This window comes from Dioscorea cayenensis, chromosome 5 (genome assembly GCF_009730915.1).
Source record: "Dioscorea cayenensis subsp. rotundata cultivar TDr96_F1 chromosome 5, TDr96_F1_v2_PseudoChromosome.rev07_lg8_w22 25.fasta, whole genome shotgun sequence".
NCBI lineage: Eukaryota > Viridiplantae > Streptophyta > Magnoliopsida > Dioscoreales > Dioscoreaceae > Dioscorea > Dioscorea cayenensis.
The window spans coordinates 23,169,178-23,186,186 of NC_052475.1; the positions used below are offsets into that span (position 1 = coordinate 23,169,178).

At 36.0% G+C, this 17,009-nt stretch overlaps 1 protein-coding gene, 1 long non-coding RNA gene and 1 pseudogene across 2 annotated transcripts; all 3 read right to left on the minus strand.

The window, feature by feature from the left end:
- Positions 1-1,973: 1,973 nt before the first annotated feature.
- LOC120260224 lies at positions 1,974-6,110 on the minus strand. Its single transcript, XM_039267666.1, is given in 5 exon segments — positions 1,974-2,674; positions 3,699-3,890; positions 3,995-4,308; positions 4,310-4,909; positions 4,911-6,110. Coding segments are annotated over 5 exon segments (2,859 nt in total). The 5' UTR covers positions 6,102-6,110; the 3' UTR covers positions 1,974-2,112.
- Positions 6,111-10,657: 4,547 nt separating this feature from the next.
- LOC120260824 lies at positions 10,658-16,162 on the minus strand (annotated as a pseudogene).
- Positions 16,162-16,418, minus strand: LOC120260827. The gene is made up of 2 exons (XR_005536502.1): positions 16,282-16,418; positions 16,162-16,204 (listed from the first exon to the last, which is right to left on the minus strand). It is a non-coding gene; the product is annotated as an uncharacterized LOC120260827 (long non-coding RNA).
- Between the last annotated feature and the right edge of the window lie 591 nt (positions 16,419-17,009).

Below are 17,009 nucleotides of genomic sequence, written 5' to 3' on the forward strand. Positions count from 1 at the left end.
ATCTCAAACAAAAGAGATTCAAATCTTTTCATAGTTTGCCCATAATTATTTTTTTAAAAAAATAAACTATAATTTTATTAAAAAAAAATACAAGCAACAGACGGATACAAAATTAAAATTATGTAAAAATAGATAAAAATGAACATAAAAAAAACAATCTATGGTCTCTTGACCTATTGGTACTGGTCCCTTATATAAAATTTTTGTTTCGGGAAGATCCAAAATCAAAACCCACGTAAGATAAGGGGCACTATGCTTGTTGTCTAATGCAGATAGAAACAATATAAATAAATAATCATAATGATTAAACAGAAATATAGACCAAAGCAAGAATCTTAACCAAATTAGGGTGTACCTATATTGCTCGTTGATTTGCTCAGATCACATGCTAAAACCTAAGAAACTCGAGACTTTTCTTTACCGTACTACTTAAAATTAAAAATACTCTCATTTCACTCCAATAAGATATTCTACATCATGATCCTAGTAGAAAGATCCCTAGTCTCCTTGAGTGAGTTACTATAAAGAGGACAGATTTGAAGACAGCTCTTCATTATCCTCTTTCGAAAACTAACATCTATGAACACTTGTTATTAATTGGGGCGCTACTAAGTAAGATAGCTGTGCATTATCCTCACCTGGCATGTCATTGTAAAAGACGAAACAATGGCTCATTATATCCTCGTTCGACATTGAACTGACTTCAAATTATTTTGATACATGCATAATTATAGGTGAGATTGGTAATTTTCTTTTGATACATGCATATATATGGTATGTTCCTGACCTGACCTCACTTACATGCCATAAAGTTGCATTGAGCATAGTTTTTTTTTTTTTTTAATGAGAGAAAGAGCTTTTAGAGCTATTTTATTAATAAATTAAAAAAAATTTATAAAAGTTAAAAATTACAAACCAACAAACAAATAACAAATTACAGCTATTTTATTAATAAACTATGCATTGAGCATGGTTTGACTCAATACTTGCTCTTTAACAGATGTTTGTCATCACAGTTGCTTCTCTTTCAGTGGTTCGCATTACTGTTTCCCCAGTTGCGTTTGCGCTATAATGGATCTTTTGAATGCATAATGTCAACTTGTTTTAGTTGTTTATTTAACAATAACAGTAATTTATTTTTTAAATACTTCAATAAAAATATTATATAACTGGCACAAATCATGTACATTTCAAGTATAAAACGAAGTTCTTGATATTTGCATAATGTGATCCATTAACATGTGCAATCGTGTGCTATCGAGTATTTTATTAGTGAAATTAATTGAACAATACATTGTGTCTTTATTGTACATACACACTCCTTGTAATGCACAGATCTATACATCACCTGTTCATTACTCAATAACCCAAATTTAGGTCTGTTCGGATTCAAAATTCATTTGTTCAGATCTAGTTTTCTTTTAATCTAATGAATTTTAATTTTAATTACCTCAATGGGAGTACTAGTACTTACCTGGCCTTCTTTTCTCCTCTGATCATGTGATTTATAATTTTTACGATGGCTCAAAACTTCACAGGCGTATTGAATTTGAACCATGTCATCCTGTCTCCCTTTGCCCAAATATTCTCTTTCACCTTCTGCTAACTGTCTTTTCAAACCAAAAAGCCTGCTCCTCACATTACCTCCACATGTTTTATAGCTTTTTTCCATTATGTTAATGCTTACTTTATACTATATAATTGTTTTTAGAATTATATAAAGAAATCCAAACTAGTTTGAGAAATAAATTAAAAGTATAATTAGAAATAAATCATTATCATGTTTACTTTGCTGGTGAAGGGTAGCTGTGCAGCATTTACTTTTGTCTCTCTAGTCATCTCAAAATGTCCCATCCATCCATTGATTAGTTGTTTACCATCAATGCTCTACTTTTTTTTCTTGATCTCTTTTGTTTGCTTCTCTTTGTTTTCTTATCACCAGTATTACATTCCTTTGTTTTTCCACATCAATGGAAAATACAGTTTTCATAGATTAGAGACTTTGATATCAAATATACTTCACAATGCACTGCAAGTCTGCAAGAACAAAGCACACAACCTTTTTCAGTTATTTTTAACCATTTCCACAAAGAACCACAAGATGGATTGATGTCAATGATCTTCATCCTTTTGAAACAAAGCTATACATAGTGATCTATTAGATGAGTTAGTCCCAGAGGATGCAGCAGCATTCTCAGCATTCCTGATCTCTGAGTACTGTTGCTTATTCTTACTCATTGGTGTCTCACATACCACATCATTGATCTTCATCCTTTTTTTTCTCCTCTGTTTAACATGCATTTGACTCTCATGTCTTGTTTGCTTCAGAGACCACACCTTTCTCAAATCTGGCATCCAACTTGTGAATGAAGTGAACCTCCTGTGCCTGTCTCTACTCTCTCGAGCTCTCATCAATCTTTCCTCGTGAGCCTTACTACTTGATGTTTCTTCTTGCTGGTTATTTGTATCAGCAGTCTTCAGTGGATTTGTGACTTCATAAGTATTTTGGGTGTTTGAAGTTCTGAGTGCCAGTTCAATATTGTCTTGAAGTTTTTGTGATTCATCATTGTTGCTACTGGGTAAGGATTCAGATGCCTCAGTGTCATCACAGAACGAGAAGAACTCCATCTGGTTATATATTTTGTTAGTGATATCTCCCAAAGAATGAGCATACCTGCAAGGGTTGCAATTTGGGAGAGATTCTCATTCAATAACAAGGTAAATAAATTATGCAAGAACGATATAATGGGCAGTATATAACGACATTGATGAGTTTTGAGCATCATCACTAGAAGAAAAAGAAATCATTCTGTTGGATTGGTAGTAGGAAAGAAAGACAGACAAAAAGGTAAGTTTATATGAACAAATTTTAATGAATCACACAAGAGGTAATATTATTGTTCAACTTAGATAACAAATAAAATCATGCATTGTATGAATGTCACAGGGAAAAAATAAAAGGCTTGTTTGGATAAATGATAAGTTCGGTTGGAGATTAGAAGATACCATGGAACATGGACATAGTCTGCACTCATTCCCCTAATAACTAAAAGCATTTGACTGTAAAAGCGTTGTGTTTTTTTTTTTTAATTCTGCAAGATGAACGGTTAGGTCATTAATTTTTTTTAATTCTGCAAGATGAACGGTCATTAAAAAAAAAATTAGAGTATGTTAAATCTCGAGCAAGTGAGAATAAGATTTGTGTTCACATAGATATTGGAATTATTTGTATAATCACTACTCACGATTTAAAAAATATGTTTTTGTTTGTTATTTAAAATTTTATTATTTATGTAATATTTTAATAAGACTGACTACAAATAAATTATTTTATCTTGTGATAATTTATGTTAGGATAAATCAGTTTACATCAGTCTCTATTAATTCCAATCAGTTATTAAAACAAAGATATATATACATTAATTCCAATCAGTTATTAAAACAAAGATATATATACAGAAATATTGAGGTCTAAGTATGGTTCTTTTAGACAATACTTATTTATGACACATCCATGAGGTCAATGAATAGAACCTGTATCTTGACTTCCCTCATTAACATTAGTAATAAAACAGTACATGATAACACTATAACCGTGCCATAATAATTGCACTTGTAGCATAGATATTGCGAATTAACTCAATATTGGTAATGAATGAACATCTCGAAAAAATATCTATCCTAAAGCAGAAGCATACCTAGATTTTATTGTTCTCCCAGCAAAGTGAACGAGACTTTCACCATGAAACAAGTCCTTTTCAAGGTCAAATTCAACATTCTGCAACAAGGAACATATGTCCTTAACCATCTTCTGCTTCAAGTTATCCTCAATGCCTTCTCCAACTTTAGACCGGAGAATCTCCATTCTTAGCAAGATTTGCAATTCATGCCTAATGTGTGTTAAGGTACAAAATGATTAACATTCAATACATACGGCAAACAAATTTTTATGATGCAAAACAGTAAACATAAAACAAATGATGAATAAGGATACTCTCGAATTTTTTCCTCGGTGCTGCTTGGAGCAGATTTTGGATCAGAAGCAGTAGTTGCTGGTTTGCAGCCCTTGTATTTCAACAATAATTCCTTTGGTTTCTGCAAAAGAAGACAAGACACCTCCGCAGCAATCTTCACATAACAAGCATTCTCAGGCTGTACAGGAACAGATTCTCCCTCTATGTTAATTGCAAATTTTTTAGACACTGCTTGGATACACAAACAAATTAGACGTTCAGCTAATAAACCCAAATCTGATTGTTCTGAATGCAGGCCATGCTCAATCTTCTGGGGGATACTTATGAAAAAAGCTTTCTACATCTCCCATACTTGAAAATGCTGAAGCATCTTCCGTCACTGATCTGCTTGGACAAGCCTGACCAGCAGAACTTGGAGAAACAAGCTGCTGTTCAGGCTTTATTGGAGAACCAGACTCTGCCTCATTTCTTTCTCTGGCTTTTGGAACTGCCATAACCTCATTCGACTCTAATTGGTGAACTTCACTTGACTCCTTAATCTGCCTCATCCAGCATTTCAAGAATTGCAACTTTTTTGCTTTGTTCAATTCCTTGGCAAAGTAAACTTCTTCCAACTCGAATCCTAAAGCACAGCCATCCACCTGACCAAACACCAGTTCACGAAATGAACCCCAGGAGATATCGCTGGGCAGAGTACTGTTCACCCTCTTCCTTTTCCTTCTATCATTCTTAACCCCATAGTCAAAACCAATACCACTGGTAAGACTCTCACTAGAGCAATTCCTTGCTATCATAAGTAGCTGGTTCAGGTTCATTGGACCGTTCTTAGCAATACAAAGCACAGAATAATTTACAGTTAAAGGCATCAACAAGCCCTCTATAGAACTCCCTTCATCATCAACAATGGACACCAAAGCCGCAAAGCTTCTCTTATAGAAGAAAAGCAATAAGTATTTGCCAAGCAGGCTTTCCCGCTGCAAACCCACCATGTTCAGCACATAGCAATTCAAGAACCTTGTCAGCAAAGAATTCATTCATTGAATGCACTTCTCCATCTTTCCTTGGTTTCCTAGAAACCCCGTGAAGCAAAAATAAACTGCACGGACTATTCATCATCTTACTAACTTGAATATCTCTAAATACCTTCCTAATATGAATTGTCTTGGTACCATTATCCTTATTTCTAAAGATATCATTATTCCAATCTGATCTATCTCTAAGAGGCATTACATCAAGCACCTCAAGATCGCAAATTTTGCACTTCAAAGGATTACCACTCACATCCGTAACCTCAAGAATCAATTCCAATTTGCCCTTCTTGCTATTACCACTTGCTGGGAACCACCCCGTTTTGCAAGCAATTTCTGGAAAAATCAAGCCAAAAGGAAGCAGAGAAGAACCCAGCACTATCGCATCAGTGGAGTAGCACCCCCAACCAATCTCTCTAATCCCTTTCTTAAGGAAGACTAACCCTAAATTCTCTTCTTTTTCACTGAGCTTATCAAAATTAACATCAATCCAACACAAATGAATACCCTTGATCATAAATCGCTCATTCACGGGGACAAAAGCCTGGGCGAATTTCTTGGAGAAAACATCCCGATTCAATAGCTTTTCATTGTCCCCAACCTCCAAATCAAAGATTTCAAACAGAGAACGCAGATTTCTTGGAAATGGCGAGAAGAACACAACCAAATTGGAAGGGAAAGTTAGAGATTGTCGCATACCTTCACAATCTGAGATGCCGGACTCCCAAGCATAGTCGTGGTCGATCTGGAGGAGCGATTGAACGAGAACTGAAGCGCGTGGCTTCGCATTTGGATGGGAGAAGGTGGGGAGGGAGCCGAGACTTTCGCAAAGGGAAGCAAGGGTTCTGGAAGGGAGATCAAAGGAGAGGGAGAATGGGGCCTTGCCAAAGAGGCGGTGGGAGAGGGAGGTGGAGAGGATGGGGGAGAGAGAGGAGAAAACGGCTTTGAAGGCGGTGAGGGTAGATGGAGGGAGGGAGGATAGGAAGACTCGTATGGCGGCGATGATGGATGTGATGTATGGATTAGGGTTAGGGTTTTGAGAGAGGAGTGGATGGAGATCGATGACAAGGAGGATGCGGTGGGGGTGGGAAAGATCCATCGCCGTGGTAGCCATAGGAGAAAGCTACAGAGAGGAGGCGCTAAAAGTTGAGATTTTTATGGCGGGAAACGTGTGAGCTTACGAGGGTTAAATTTGAGTTTTGGCGGGAACATTGGGGAGGATCATCCCGCAGTAATTATATCTTAAAGAAATGAATTAAAAAATAATATAGTTTAAAATAAGGATATATTAGTGTATATATATATTTATATTTAAAAGAAAAAAGATTTTATGAAATCAACTAGGGTTGTAATTAGGTCTTGCACAACCCCGCAAAACACACCAACTCATATTTAACATATATTCTCTTATATCATTTGTATTTGTTAGTTCCGTCGATATGGTTTGTGGTTTAAAGAACATTCAAAACACTCAAGGAACATTCACACAATCCAAGCAAGAAGGAGACACATAAGATTGGTAACCCAGTTCGGCGTCCACTCGCCTACGTCTAAGGGGCCCAAGCCCGGGGATAAACAATTCACAAAAGAGGTGAAAATACATGAGTACAAACACTTGTCACTCACTCTCTCAACAATAAAGATCACTACCCTCTCTAGATTGTCTAGTGCTCACACAATCTTCCTCCCGAGAAACGTTTACAATCTACGAGCAAAGTAGCTTATATAGACGCCTTAACGTCCCAAATATAACACATACCTCTTTTAGAAACTCCGCGACTACTAATTTAAAACCTTCCGAAATTAGCTGTTGTAACTCTTGTTGTAACATGAATTGCAACATAGCCCTGACTGCTGACTTTACTGAGTTATGGTTATGTTGCAGACGACCTTAAGACCCATCAATCTCCCGGTCATGCTTAGTCCGAGTCTGTGCAGCCAAATCTCCCGATCCCGACTGCCGGCAACTAGCCTACCTCCTCAGTTCCTCATCACGCAGTCCCCTCGCAAGGGGCACACGTCCTTGTGCGTCTTCCACGAAACTTACCAAACTTAGTCTTCAAACCTTGCAGGTTTAATCTTCAAAGATTCTCCATAAAGATCTTCAATCAATCATCTCAATCATGCCAACAATAGACATGTCTTTCAAATCTTACCCTTAATAGTCTTCAATTATCCTCATTAAGGTCTCTTCAAATCATTCCATCAATAGTTCTTCAATCATACCATTGATAGGTATTTTTTCAATTAAGCACCATCCATCCATATTTAGTCTTCAATCAAATCACCTAAATATGATATTGTCTTCGAATTGTAACACCATGCCAAGAATAGCTCTACCAAGATCTTCAAGATTATTGCCTCCAAGTCAAGACTCTTTGCTATGTTACCATGCTTAGCCATGTTATCAATTTTGCCACATCACATAGGTTGCCACGTCACCTTGATTATGTGTCACTAACAATATTCATCGTTAAAATCATTTATATATATATATATATATTTGATGTTTGAAGCTCTTGAAGCGCTTACCAATACTAGAAGGGCCATTGCTTGTTGTATGAAAACTTTTGGAGGTTCAAAGAGCTTACAAATTGTGATGTCAGCTATCTCTTATAGCCTTTATCCCGCGGTACAATTTCTATTTCAGTTTTTTTTTTTTTTACCTTAAATAAGTTTTCATATTTGCCTTAGAGTTTTTGCTGTTTTGTTTTATTGCTTCTATTATACTTGTCAACAACTAGTGAGTGTATATATAGTCTCTGTTTTATTAGATAGTTTGAGTAAATTTTTTGACAGGATACCAAACTATAACTCTTTTTCATTATGAGGTCCAAACTTTAATTTGAATCAAAATGATTATCCAACTTCAATTTTGTTTTATCAAGTGGTTACCCGAGAGATTCCAACTTATTTTTTATGATATAGATGTTGAAAATTCTCTATCAATGTATGCATTACACATTGTCCGCCCAATTGACAATTCTATCTCATATTCTGATAGAAATTTCTAACATCAAATCATCAAAAATAGACCAAAATCTCTTGGGTGACCACTCAGTGAAACAAATTAAATTTGGGTAATCATTTTGATTCAAATTGAAGTCTGGACCTCAAAATAAAAACGGACCATAGTTTGGTATCATATAAAAAAATTTACCCGACTCTTTTGTATTCTCATTTTTCATATAAATACAATGGTTTGCATTTTTTCAAATACAATTAAATTAAATTAAAAAAAATTGATAAGGTGGATAATTTATTATCCACTTATCACGTACTTTTTATTAAAAAAACTTGAAACTACAAAAAAAAAACATTTTTTTCAAAAAATAAAAATAAAAAACATTAACCCACTCATATAAATGGGCATGTGCCCAAATCAACTCAAACAAATGGGTTTGGGCCCAAACCAACTCAGACAAATGGGTCTAAGCCCATTTCTGATCAAACAAGTGGGTTTGGGCCCAAATCAACCCATTCTAACAGGCTGGAATCAAACCAAATCAACTCTCTTTATTTCTTTCTTGTGTTTTTGCTAAAAAATTTGGCGTTTTCTTTCCCTCAATTTTAACTTAGCTTCGCCGCCTCTGTCTGTTAACCGTCGGTGGGGCTCTTGGAGGTCTAATCACCTGGAGGGTATTAGATTTGCAGGGTATCTCCTTGTTAGATCTTTATTTTAGAACATTTAGTTGGAAAGAAATGTACACATGTTTACAGACTTTTATTTTGCTTATGCTTATGTTCTCTTCAATTATATTTATATGTTCATTATTTAGGTAAATGTAGTGCTAGAGTAAAAGAGGGCAAGATTGGAAGACCTAGCTGCTTCAACCAGATGTAGCCTGGATTTTCTCTCCGGACAGACCGCTTCTGGCGAGGATGAGGCCATTTAGCTGTTTTCTCCTGTGACCCAGCCACGTGTTTGATTGGGGTCTCTTGTCGTCTTCTTTGTATTATTTTTTGTGGTTTTTTTTTCTCTCCTAATGTTCTTTATTAGCTTCCACAGCTAGTGAACTTTGTTTGTTCTCCCCCTCGTTTTTAATGAACGTGATTTATCCACTTTATTAAAAAAAAAAAAATCTTACTCCATTGAAGCCCGGGAGCTAAGAAAGCCAAATTAGAAGACTTTGTGATTGTTAAGTGTGGCTTGGAGTTCCTAATCCGCATTGTAGTCATAGGTGGTTTAGCAGAGGCATTATCTAGGTAGAGAGGCTTTCCCACTCCTTGGGAATCCCAGGGTTTTTCTTTTCTTGTTACTTCTTATGTTATTTGTTGTTGTAGTTTCTTTTATGTTGTCCATTTTTAGTGGGCCTATTGTTCTTTATGTTTTTTTTTGTTTGTCGTTTTTATACCTCTATTTGCATGTGGTTTATCCATTTAAAAAATAAAAAATAAAATAAATAAAACAATTAATAATACATACACGGTCGGTTTGAATATTTTGTTGGAATATGATGCCGGCTTTGGATTTTTCTCGAAGCCTGAGTCTGGCCGTCAGAATCACTTCCATTTGTAAACTAGGTTTACATAAATAATCTCAATCAATCTGGTGAGCATGCTCATACAAGGCAATTTATTTATTTAACCATAAAAAGAGCAACATTTAGACACCCATCACAATCGGAGAAAGATTATAAACATGTAAATCCAATCTAATGACGTATGATTGTATGTGATTAGAGAGCCATCCTTAACCGTTAAACTCTTTAATAAATAAGTTTTAATAAATAACTTCTTAGCATTGCAATCTCATAGGTTTTGCTTTATGTTTATTATAATTGATCTCATGCATGCTGTTAGTTTCTTTTCATCATGAATGTTGTGTAGATGGAATCAAGAAAAACTCATCTCTTAAAATCATGTTTATTTCTCTCATTAATTTTCTCTCTTTCTTCATCTTGGAGCTCTTCTGTTTATTTTTTTGGATTCATTGATCAGGAATCACGCCTTTGAATCTCTGATAGGAAAGCAAACAGGCAAGCTCTATCAGGTATCACTGCCAAAAAACTTATCTGCCATTGAAGCCTCAGTTGTTAGACTAAGAAATGCTCAATTTTGTAGCCATGGTATCAATGCAAACAATATGTTCAGCATACCTCCAAGAACATAGACAATTCCTCCTGTTAAGAGACTAGTTATAGTCTTTGTGAGTTTCAGCAACTTGTCTTCCTTCTTCTATGATCTTCCCACTCATGTTCTCATTGCTCCTATCCTCGGCTTCTCAGCTTATGATGCAACAAACATAAGTTGTGATACCAATAATGTAACCGAGCTCGAATTATCGGTCACTGGAGCTCCCATATCTATAGTCTTCCCACAAGTAGAATTATTGCCTATAGACAGGAATTCAAAGATAGAGTGTGTGGTGTTTAGTAGTAATGGATCAGTGAATTTTCTCAGTACTAGTTTCTCAATGTGCATGTGCGAGGCAATGAGCAGTAGTCGGTTTCCTATTGTTGTTTCTCCATCATCTTCGAGGCCACCGTTGGTTGTGATGAGGGAAGAGCAGGGGAGAAAATGGAGAAATTGGGTGATAGTATCTATGATTGGAGTTGTGGGATTGGCTTTGTTGTGTTTGCTTGTTGGCTTTGGAGTTTATAAGAAGATTACAAAGAGTGGTAAGCTGAAGGAGATGGAGATGAAGGCTGAAAATGGTGAGGTTTTGGAGAGTGTTTGGATTGGGAGGACCAAGATACCTTTTTCCACAATGAGAAGAACTCAGCCTCTGATTGAGAATGAAACTGCACCATGAACACACAGTCAATTATCACTTTGTTCTTGAACTGTTTAATTTTTCTTTTTACAATATGTTTGATTGGATTGAAAGAAATGAGAAATTGCTGCTTTCTCATTTTTTTTTCTAGTTGCACCAAATCCAAAAATTACAGACAGATCAGGCTCAATTGAATTCCTCTGAGAGGATATGAAACTGCAGAAATTAACAAATTTAGCAAGAACCTGCAGAGTGAGACCAGTACTGCACTAATTCTCCAAATAAAGATCCCTCTGTTTTCAATAGATTCATTGGCTTATCATACTCTACCAATTTCCCTGAATTTATGTAAAAAAAAGATTTTCAGATAGCTCGATTGCATTAAAATAGAAAAAAATAAAAACAACTAAAATTATACTAACCATCTCTTATTGAAAGCACCATTGTGCAGTCCATCACAGTGGGAATTCTATGAGCAACTGTAATGACAGTGGAGTGTTCAAACTCTGTTCTGATTATCTTTTGGAGAATTGCATCTGTCGCATTGTCAATTGAAGCCGTAGCTTCATCAAGCACAAGAATTTTGCTTCGCCTCAATAATGCACGTCCTAAACAGAACAACTGTCGTTGCCCCGTGCTCCAATTTGATCCATCCTCAACAACTGTAAAGAAATGTCATGAACCATAAAACACACTGAAAAATCATCAACCATGGAGATTAAGCTTAGAGTTAATCAAACCTAGTGAATTCAACCCTTCCTCTTTCTCTTGAACAGCTTCTCGGAGTTGACATTTATCAAGTACCTTTGAAAACACACCAACAAATGAACACAATAAGTACCAGCCTCTTAGAGATCAAGATAAACAGAAAAGCATGATACCTCCCATATCTCTGTGTCTGTGTGTTGTCCTAAAGGATCCAAATTGTATTTCACTGAGCCCTTGAAGAGTGTTGGATCTTGAGGAATGATTCCTAATCGAGACCGCAACTCATGGAGTCCGATGCTCGAGATATTAATCCCGTCTATTATTATCTTCCCACCTGCTGGCTCTACAAGCCTGAACAATGCACTTACGAGAGTCGTCTTGCCGCTTCCGGTCCTACCAACTATTCCAATCTTGTGACCACCTTCAAATGTGCAAGTGATTCCTTGTAGCACAAATGGAGTGTCTGGCCTATATCTTATCTGGATCAATGAACACATTATCAACAGAATCAAGACAACAGGAAGAAATAAACATCGGCAACCAATACAATGCAATGCAGATACCTTGAGTTCATGAAGTTCAACTCTACCAACAGAAGGCCAATTTGGTGCAGGCTGATTTTCATGGATGACCTCCTGAGACTCACTCGATATATGCATGTATTGATTTAATCTTTCAACAGACATGATGCAGTTTGCCAAGCTGCACTGGTATTGAACAGAGAAAATAAGGGACGTGTTCATTGAGATGCCATAAGACAATGCCATGCCAACAAAGCCTGGACTGAGAGACCCTGGTGGAAGTAAAGTCATGATGAGAGCTGATGAAGAAAGAACAGCAGCACTCATCATCTCTAAACGCAGAATTAACCATTCACATGATGTAAAATTAAGGAAGAATGGACTTGCATGCTTGTCAATGAGTTCCAGACTTTTAGCAAAAAATCTATCCTCTTCATTGAAAGCTCTTATTGTCATGGCCCCAGTAAGAGATTCAGTAAGATGATTGGCTAGAAGGGATTTAGTTCTACCATCGATTCTCATTATCTCCCTTGAAGAAGCCAAGTAGTACCTCTGCAAATTCAAATTAGACCATATATGTATGACCAAATTAATAAGATTGGTTTGCATTGAGAATCTAGATATATATATATATATATATTTACCTGCAATTTAATGGTCAAAAAGATCATTGGTATGGTGACAAACAAGATTTGTGGAGTAACAGCAGCTAATACACCAAAATTGCTGTATGCATTCAATGTGGCAATGATGCTGAAGATGAAGTTGAATGGCACATCAAGATCGACAATGCTTAAATCAGAAGAGACCTGTTTTAGAGCAAAGAATTCCTGATTCAGTAATAAGTTTAAATGTTGATTAGTTCAATTAGATTCATACCCTACTCAGTATCCTTCCCAAAGGAGTTGAGTCAAAGAATGAGATAGGTGCGCGGAAGAGCGAATCCAATAGCTGAGAAAACAAAGATTTCGATGACTGGAGGCCAAGAACTACAACTAACACTGATCTGGTGAACAGAAAGGTTGTAGCAATGAAGCCAATTGCCAAGTACACTGAGATTAGCCTCAATGTGCTAACTTGAGAGTTTTGAACATTGGCGGCCATCCATGAGTTCTGTGAGATTTGTCCAGCTATGAATATTATATGAGAAAGAGCTGCAAGTGAAGCAAATAACAAGACTTTTTTCTGATTCAGATACAAGAGATAAGGCTTCCATCCTGTATCTCCTGTTTCTCCATCTTCTTTCTTTATCAATTGATTAACTCCTGAGACCTCTGCTGAATTCTGCTGATCAGCATTGAAACTATGCTTAATTTCTCTCCTAGAACTTCTGTTTCCTTTATGAGAAGCAACCTTTTCAAGCCTTTCAGTACTGATTGTTTCTGTGTGGGCATTAACCAGGTCTTGAAATTCTTTGCAAGAAGCCAATAGTTCATTGAAAGGACCCACATGAAGAATTTCTCCATCAGATAGAAACTATCAAAAACATAGAATACCACATAATTTAGCATGAAAGGAGCAGAAAATTTATACTAATCTAGTATTGGAATTGAATGATGGCTAACCAATATACGGTTAAAAACAGGAAGGAAGTCCACTTTGGTGAGTAACTAATAGTACTGTCTTTGTTGACAAAGCTCCCATGACATAATCCTGCAAAGTAATTGAACACTCTCAGATCAATTTAGAAGCTAAGCTAAACAAATTATTGATGCAATCAAGCTTTTCGTTATACATTGAATAATTTACTTGCAGTACGAGCATCAACTGCACTGAATGGATCATCCAAGAGATATATGTCAGCATCTTGGTATAATGCTCTGGCTAACTGAATTCGCTGTTTTTGACCACCGCTTAGATTCACTCCTCTTTCTCCAATCTCAGTAAGATCACCAGATGGTAGCATTTCAATATCCTTCATTAGAGAACACTTCTCAAGTGTTTCTTTGTATCTGTCAACATTGAAAGGAGACCCAAACAAGATGTTATTTCGAACAGTACCTGTTTGAATCCATGCATCCTGAGCAACATATGCAATGTTTCCACAAACATGAATCTGCATTTCAAGTAAAAGAAGATTTTGTGTAATCCTATGAAAAATTGGCAAAAATGAGCAAGAATTCATCCAAAAATGGAAACTGAAACTCACATTGCCCTCCATTTTTGGAATCTCACCAATAATTGCTGCTAATAATGTAGATTTTCCTGCGCCAACCTCACCGCAAATTGCAAGCTTTTCCCCAGGATAAACTTCTAGGTTCAAATTTCTAAGTGTTTTCTTTGACATATTGCCATCCCAGGAAAACCCACAAGAATTGATGATTATTGGTTGCTTAAGTTCTGAGCTATGCTTTCTCTTGGCATATCCATTCTTCAGTTCAGGAGCATCAAGAAAAATGAAAATTTTCGAAAATGCAACCTTTGCCTGAATAACATTTCTGATATCATCAGGAATTGATCTTACTGGATCTTGAATGAGACGTAATGCTGCAATAAAAGTGAACACATTGGTAGGATCAAGAGGAACATGAAGAAGATAGCAACTCAGAAATGTTGCAGCTGAGACTAGAATTGGAGAAGCCCAAAAGAGAGTACTATTATATGCTCCTCTGAGCTGAACTGCACAAAGCCACCCACATTCAACTGACCTCAAACTTTCAATAACTTTCTTGAAATGAGTTTCCCATGCATAAAGCTTCAGAACTTTCATATTCACCAAAGCCTCTGAAATGGCATTCATCCTCTCATCCTGAGCTTGCACAAGTGTTGTCTGCATCTTATGTTGTTGCATGGCAAGAGGAGCATTGCAAATCACAGTGAGTATAATAACAGTAAAAGCTGCGATGGTTGCTTGACCGACAGTTTTATAGAGAATTAGCAAAGAAATGCAGAGTTGGAGGCTTGTTGTCCATGTCTCATGAAGCCAGGTCAGGATTTCTCCAATCCTATAAGCATCAACAGTTACATAGTTCATAATCTCACCGGAAGAATGGATCAATTTCGCAGAATTAGACAGTCTCAGTTGTTTCTGATAAATAGCAGCAGTTAATAGGGATCTAACCTTCAACCCTAACAATCTTGTTCTAAAATACCACTGTCTTTGAGATAGAGATTCCAAACACTTGGCAAAGAACAACCCCATGGCCAACAGAAAAGCTTCATACTTGACAAATTGACTTCCTGATGCCACATTGATGAAGGCATTAAGCAACACAGGGCCAGAAGAGCTGGCAAGTATCTTCAGTAAAGCAAATAAAGCAGAGATTAATATGTCTTGTTTATGACAAGAGGCTATTGTCCATAAAAAACTTGGTGAAGCCAATGATTTAGTTTGTCTCTGCTTATTCAATTGCTCTATGAATACACTGTAGCAACTCCCTGCTCTATCAGTTTCGTGCAACAAAGGCATGTCTTTCTCTTCTAAAGGTTTCTCATAGCCCTTCTTCATCAAAGAATTCAGCCACCAAAATGACATTTTACTGAAGATTCCTGCATTTGCATAAGGACTAACAGCAACAGTGGAAGAAGCATCTTCATCTGATAAATGCTGATAAGGAACATTGGCAGCATTTTCGCCACCCTCTTCTGCATTGTTTGATGTTCTAAAGGGACAAAGCAGCAATGCTAAAAGATTCTTGAAAGATTTAATACATGTTTTCTTCTCTGCAATTATGATCAATGTTGAATAAATGCAAAGAATGGAAGTAGTTATGAAGGCCATTCCCCACCAAATATTAGCAAAGACACAACTAAGAACACTAGTCCTAGTGCTCACAACATATGCAATAGGCACCAGTGTAGTAACTAACCACCAAGTCGGTGGATTCTTCACTTTCTCAGTAGACATTGACAACCCTCTCACAAGACAAACAAAGCCCAAACATCCATTATATACTGCAGACTGCAGAGGATACCATCAACCGTGAACTTCAGCAGAAAACAGACTGCCCCTTGATCTTTCTTGACAAAACCTTATAAAGAAGGCTTACAAAGAGAACAACAACGAGGATTGCATTGATGGAGATGAAGGGATTGTTGGTGAAAATGGATGAGTCAGAGGTACTTCTTGGACTATAAATTGTTGTCCCAGCACCTACTAAGAAATCAAGAATTTAATCAGAAGGATGGAAACATAAACATGCAAGCACTTTGTTCATAACTTTATGAGATTGATTAAAGCTTACTTGCAACATCCATAGTTCCACTCCTCCTCCTGTGTCTCTGGCACTTACAAAACTTGCATAATCACACCAATTCCTGTTCTTCAATATAGTTCATGAGAAGTTGCATGCAGCATGGTTCTCAAATCATGACCAAAGCTTAAAATGACTTACCTGGTGACAAAAGAAGCAATAAATTCTTGACAACTACTACAAACAAGACATTAAAATTGAAAAAAAAAAATCGTTGTTTGTATTTGATTGACAATGAATAAGTGGTTTATATATTTTTTTCAAAAAAAATCTTCTTGAGTGGGTCGTGGGTCTTTTCTCTATTCCCTTTCTTGTTTTTCTATTTTCGTTGTAATAAAATAGATAAATTACGAATTTATTAAAAAAAAAAATAGAGAATACTAAGTACAAACAGAAAAAAAAAACCGAACAAGATGATATTCTCACCAGGAATGAGGATAACAGTATACAGTATTTCTGTTGTTTTTTAATAATGAATTTATGATTTATTTATTTATTTAAAATAAATAAATAAATAAAATTGAAAAAAATAATAATAGTTCATAAATAATTTTTTTAAAATCATTACCTGAAGTGCATGCATGATCTCTAGTTAATTAACTAAAATGTTGCCGTATAAATTCCTCCACCAGTGTTGAATAATAGAAACTACAGTCTGTCCTTTACATATAATTTTATCCACAGATATCATTCGGGAGGAGGAAAAATTAAACCAGCTCATGTCTCACGTTATTATATTATATTATAGTTTTTTTATTATATATTAAAAATGAACATAGTACATACAATAAAATAATACTATTGGCCTTGTTACATATACGTGTAATTCATCCATTTTAAAAAATAAAAATAAAAAATAATATCAATAA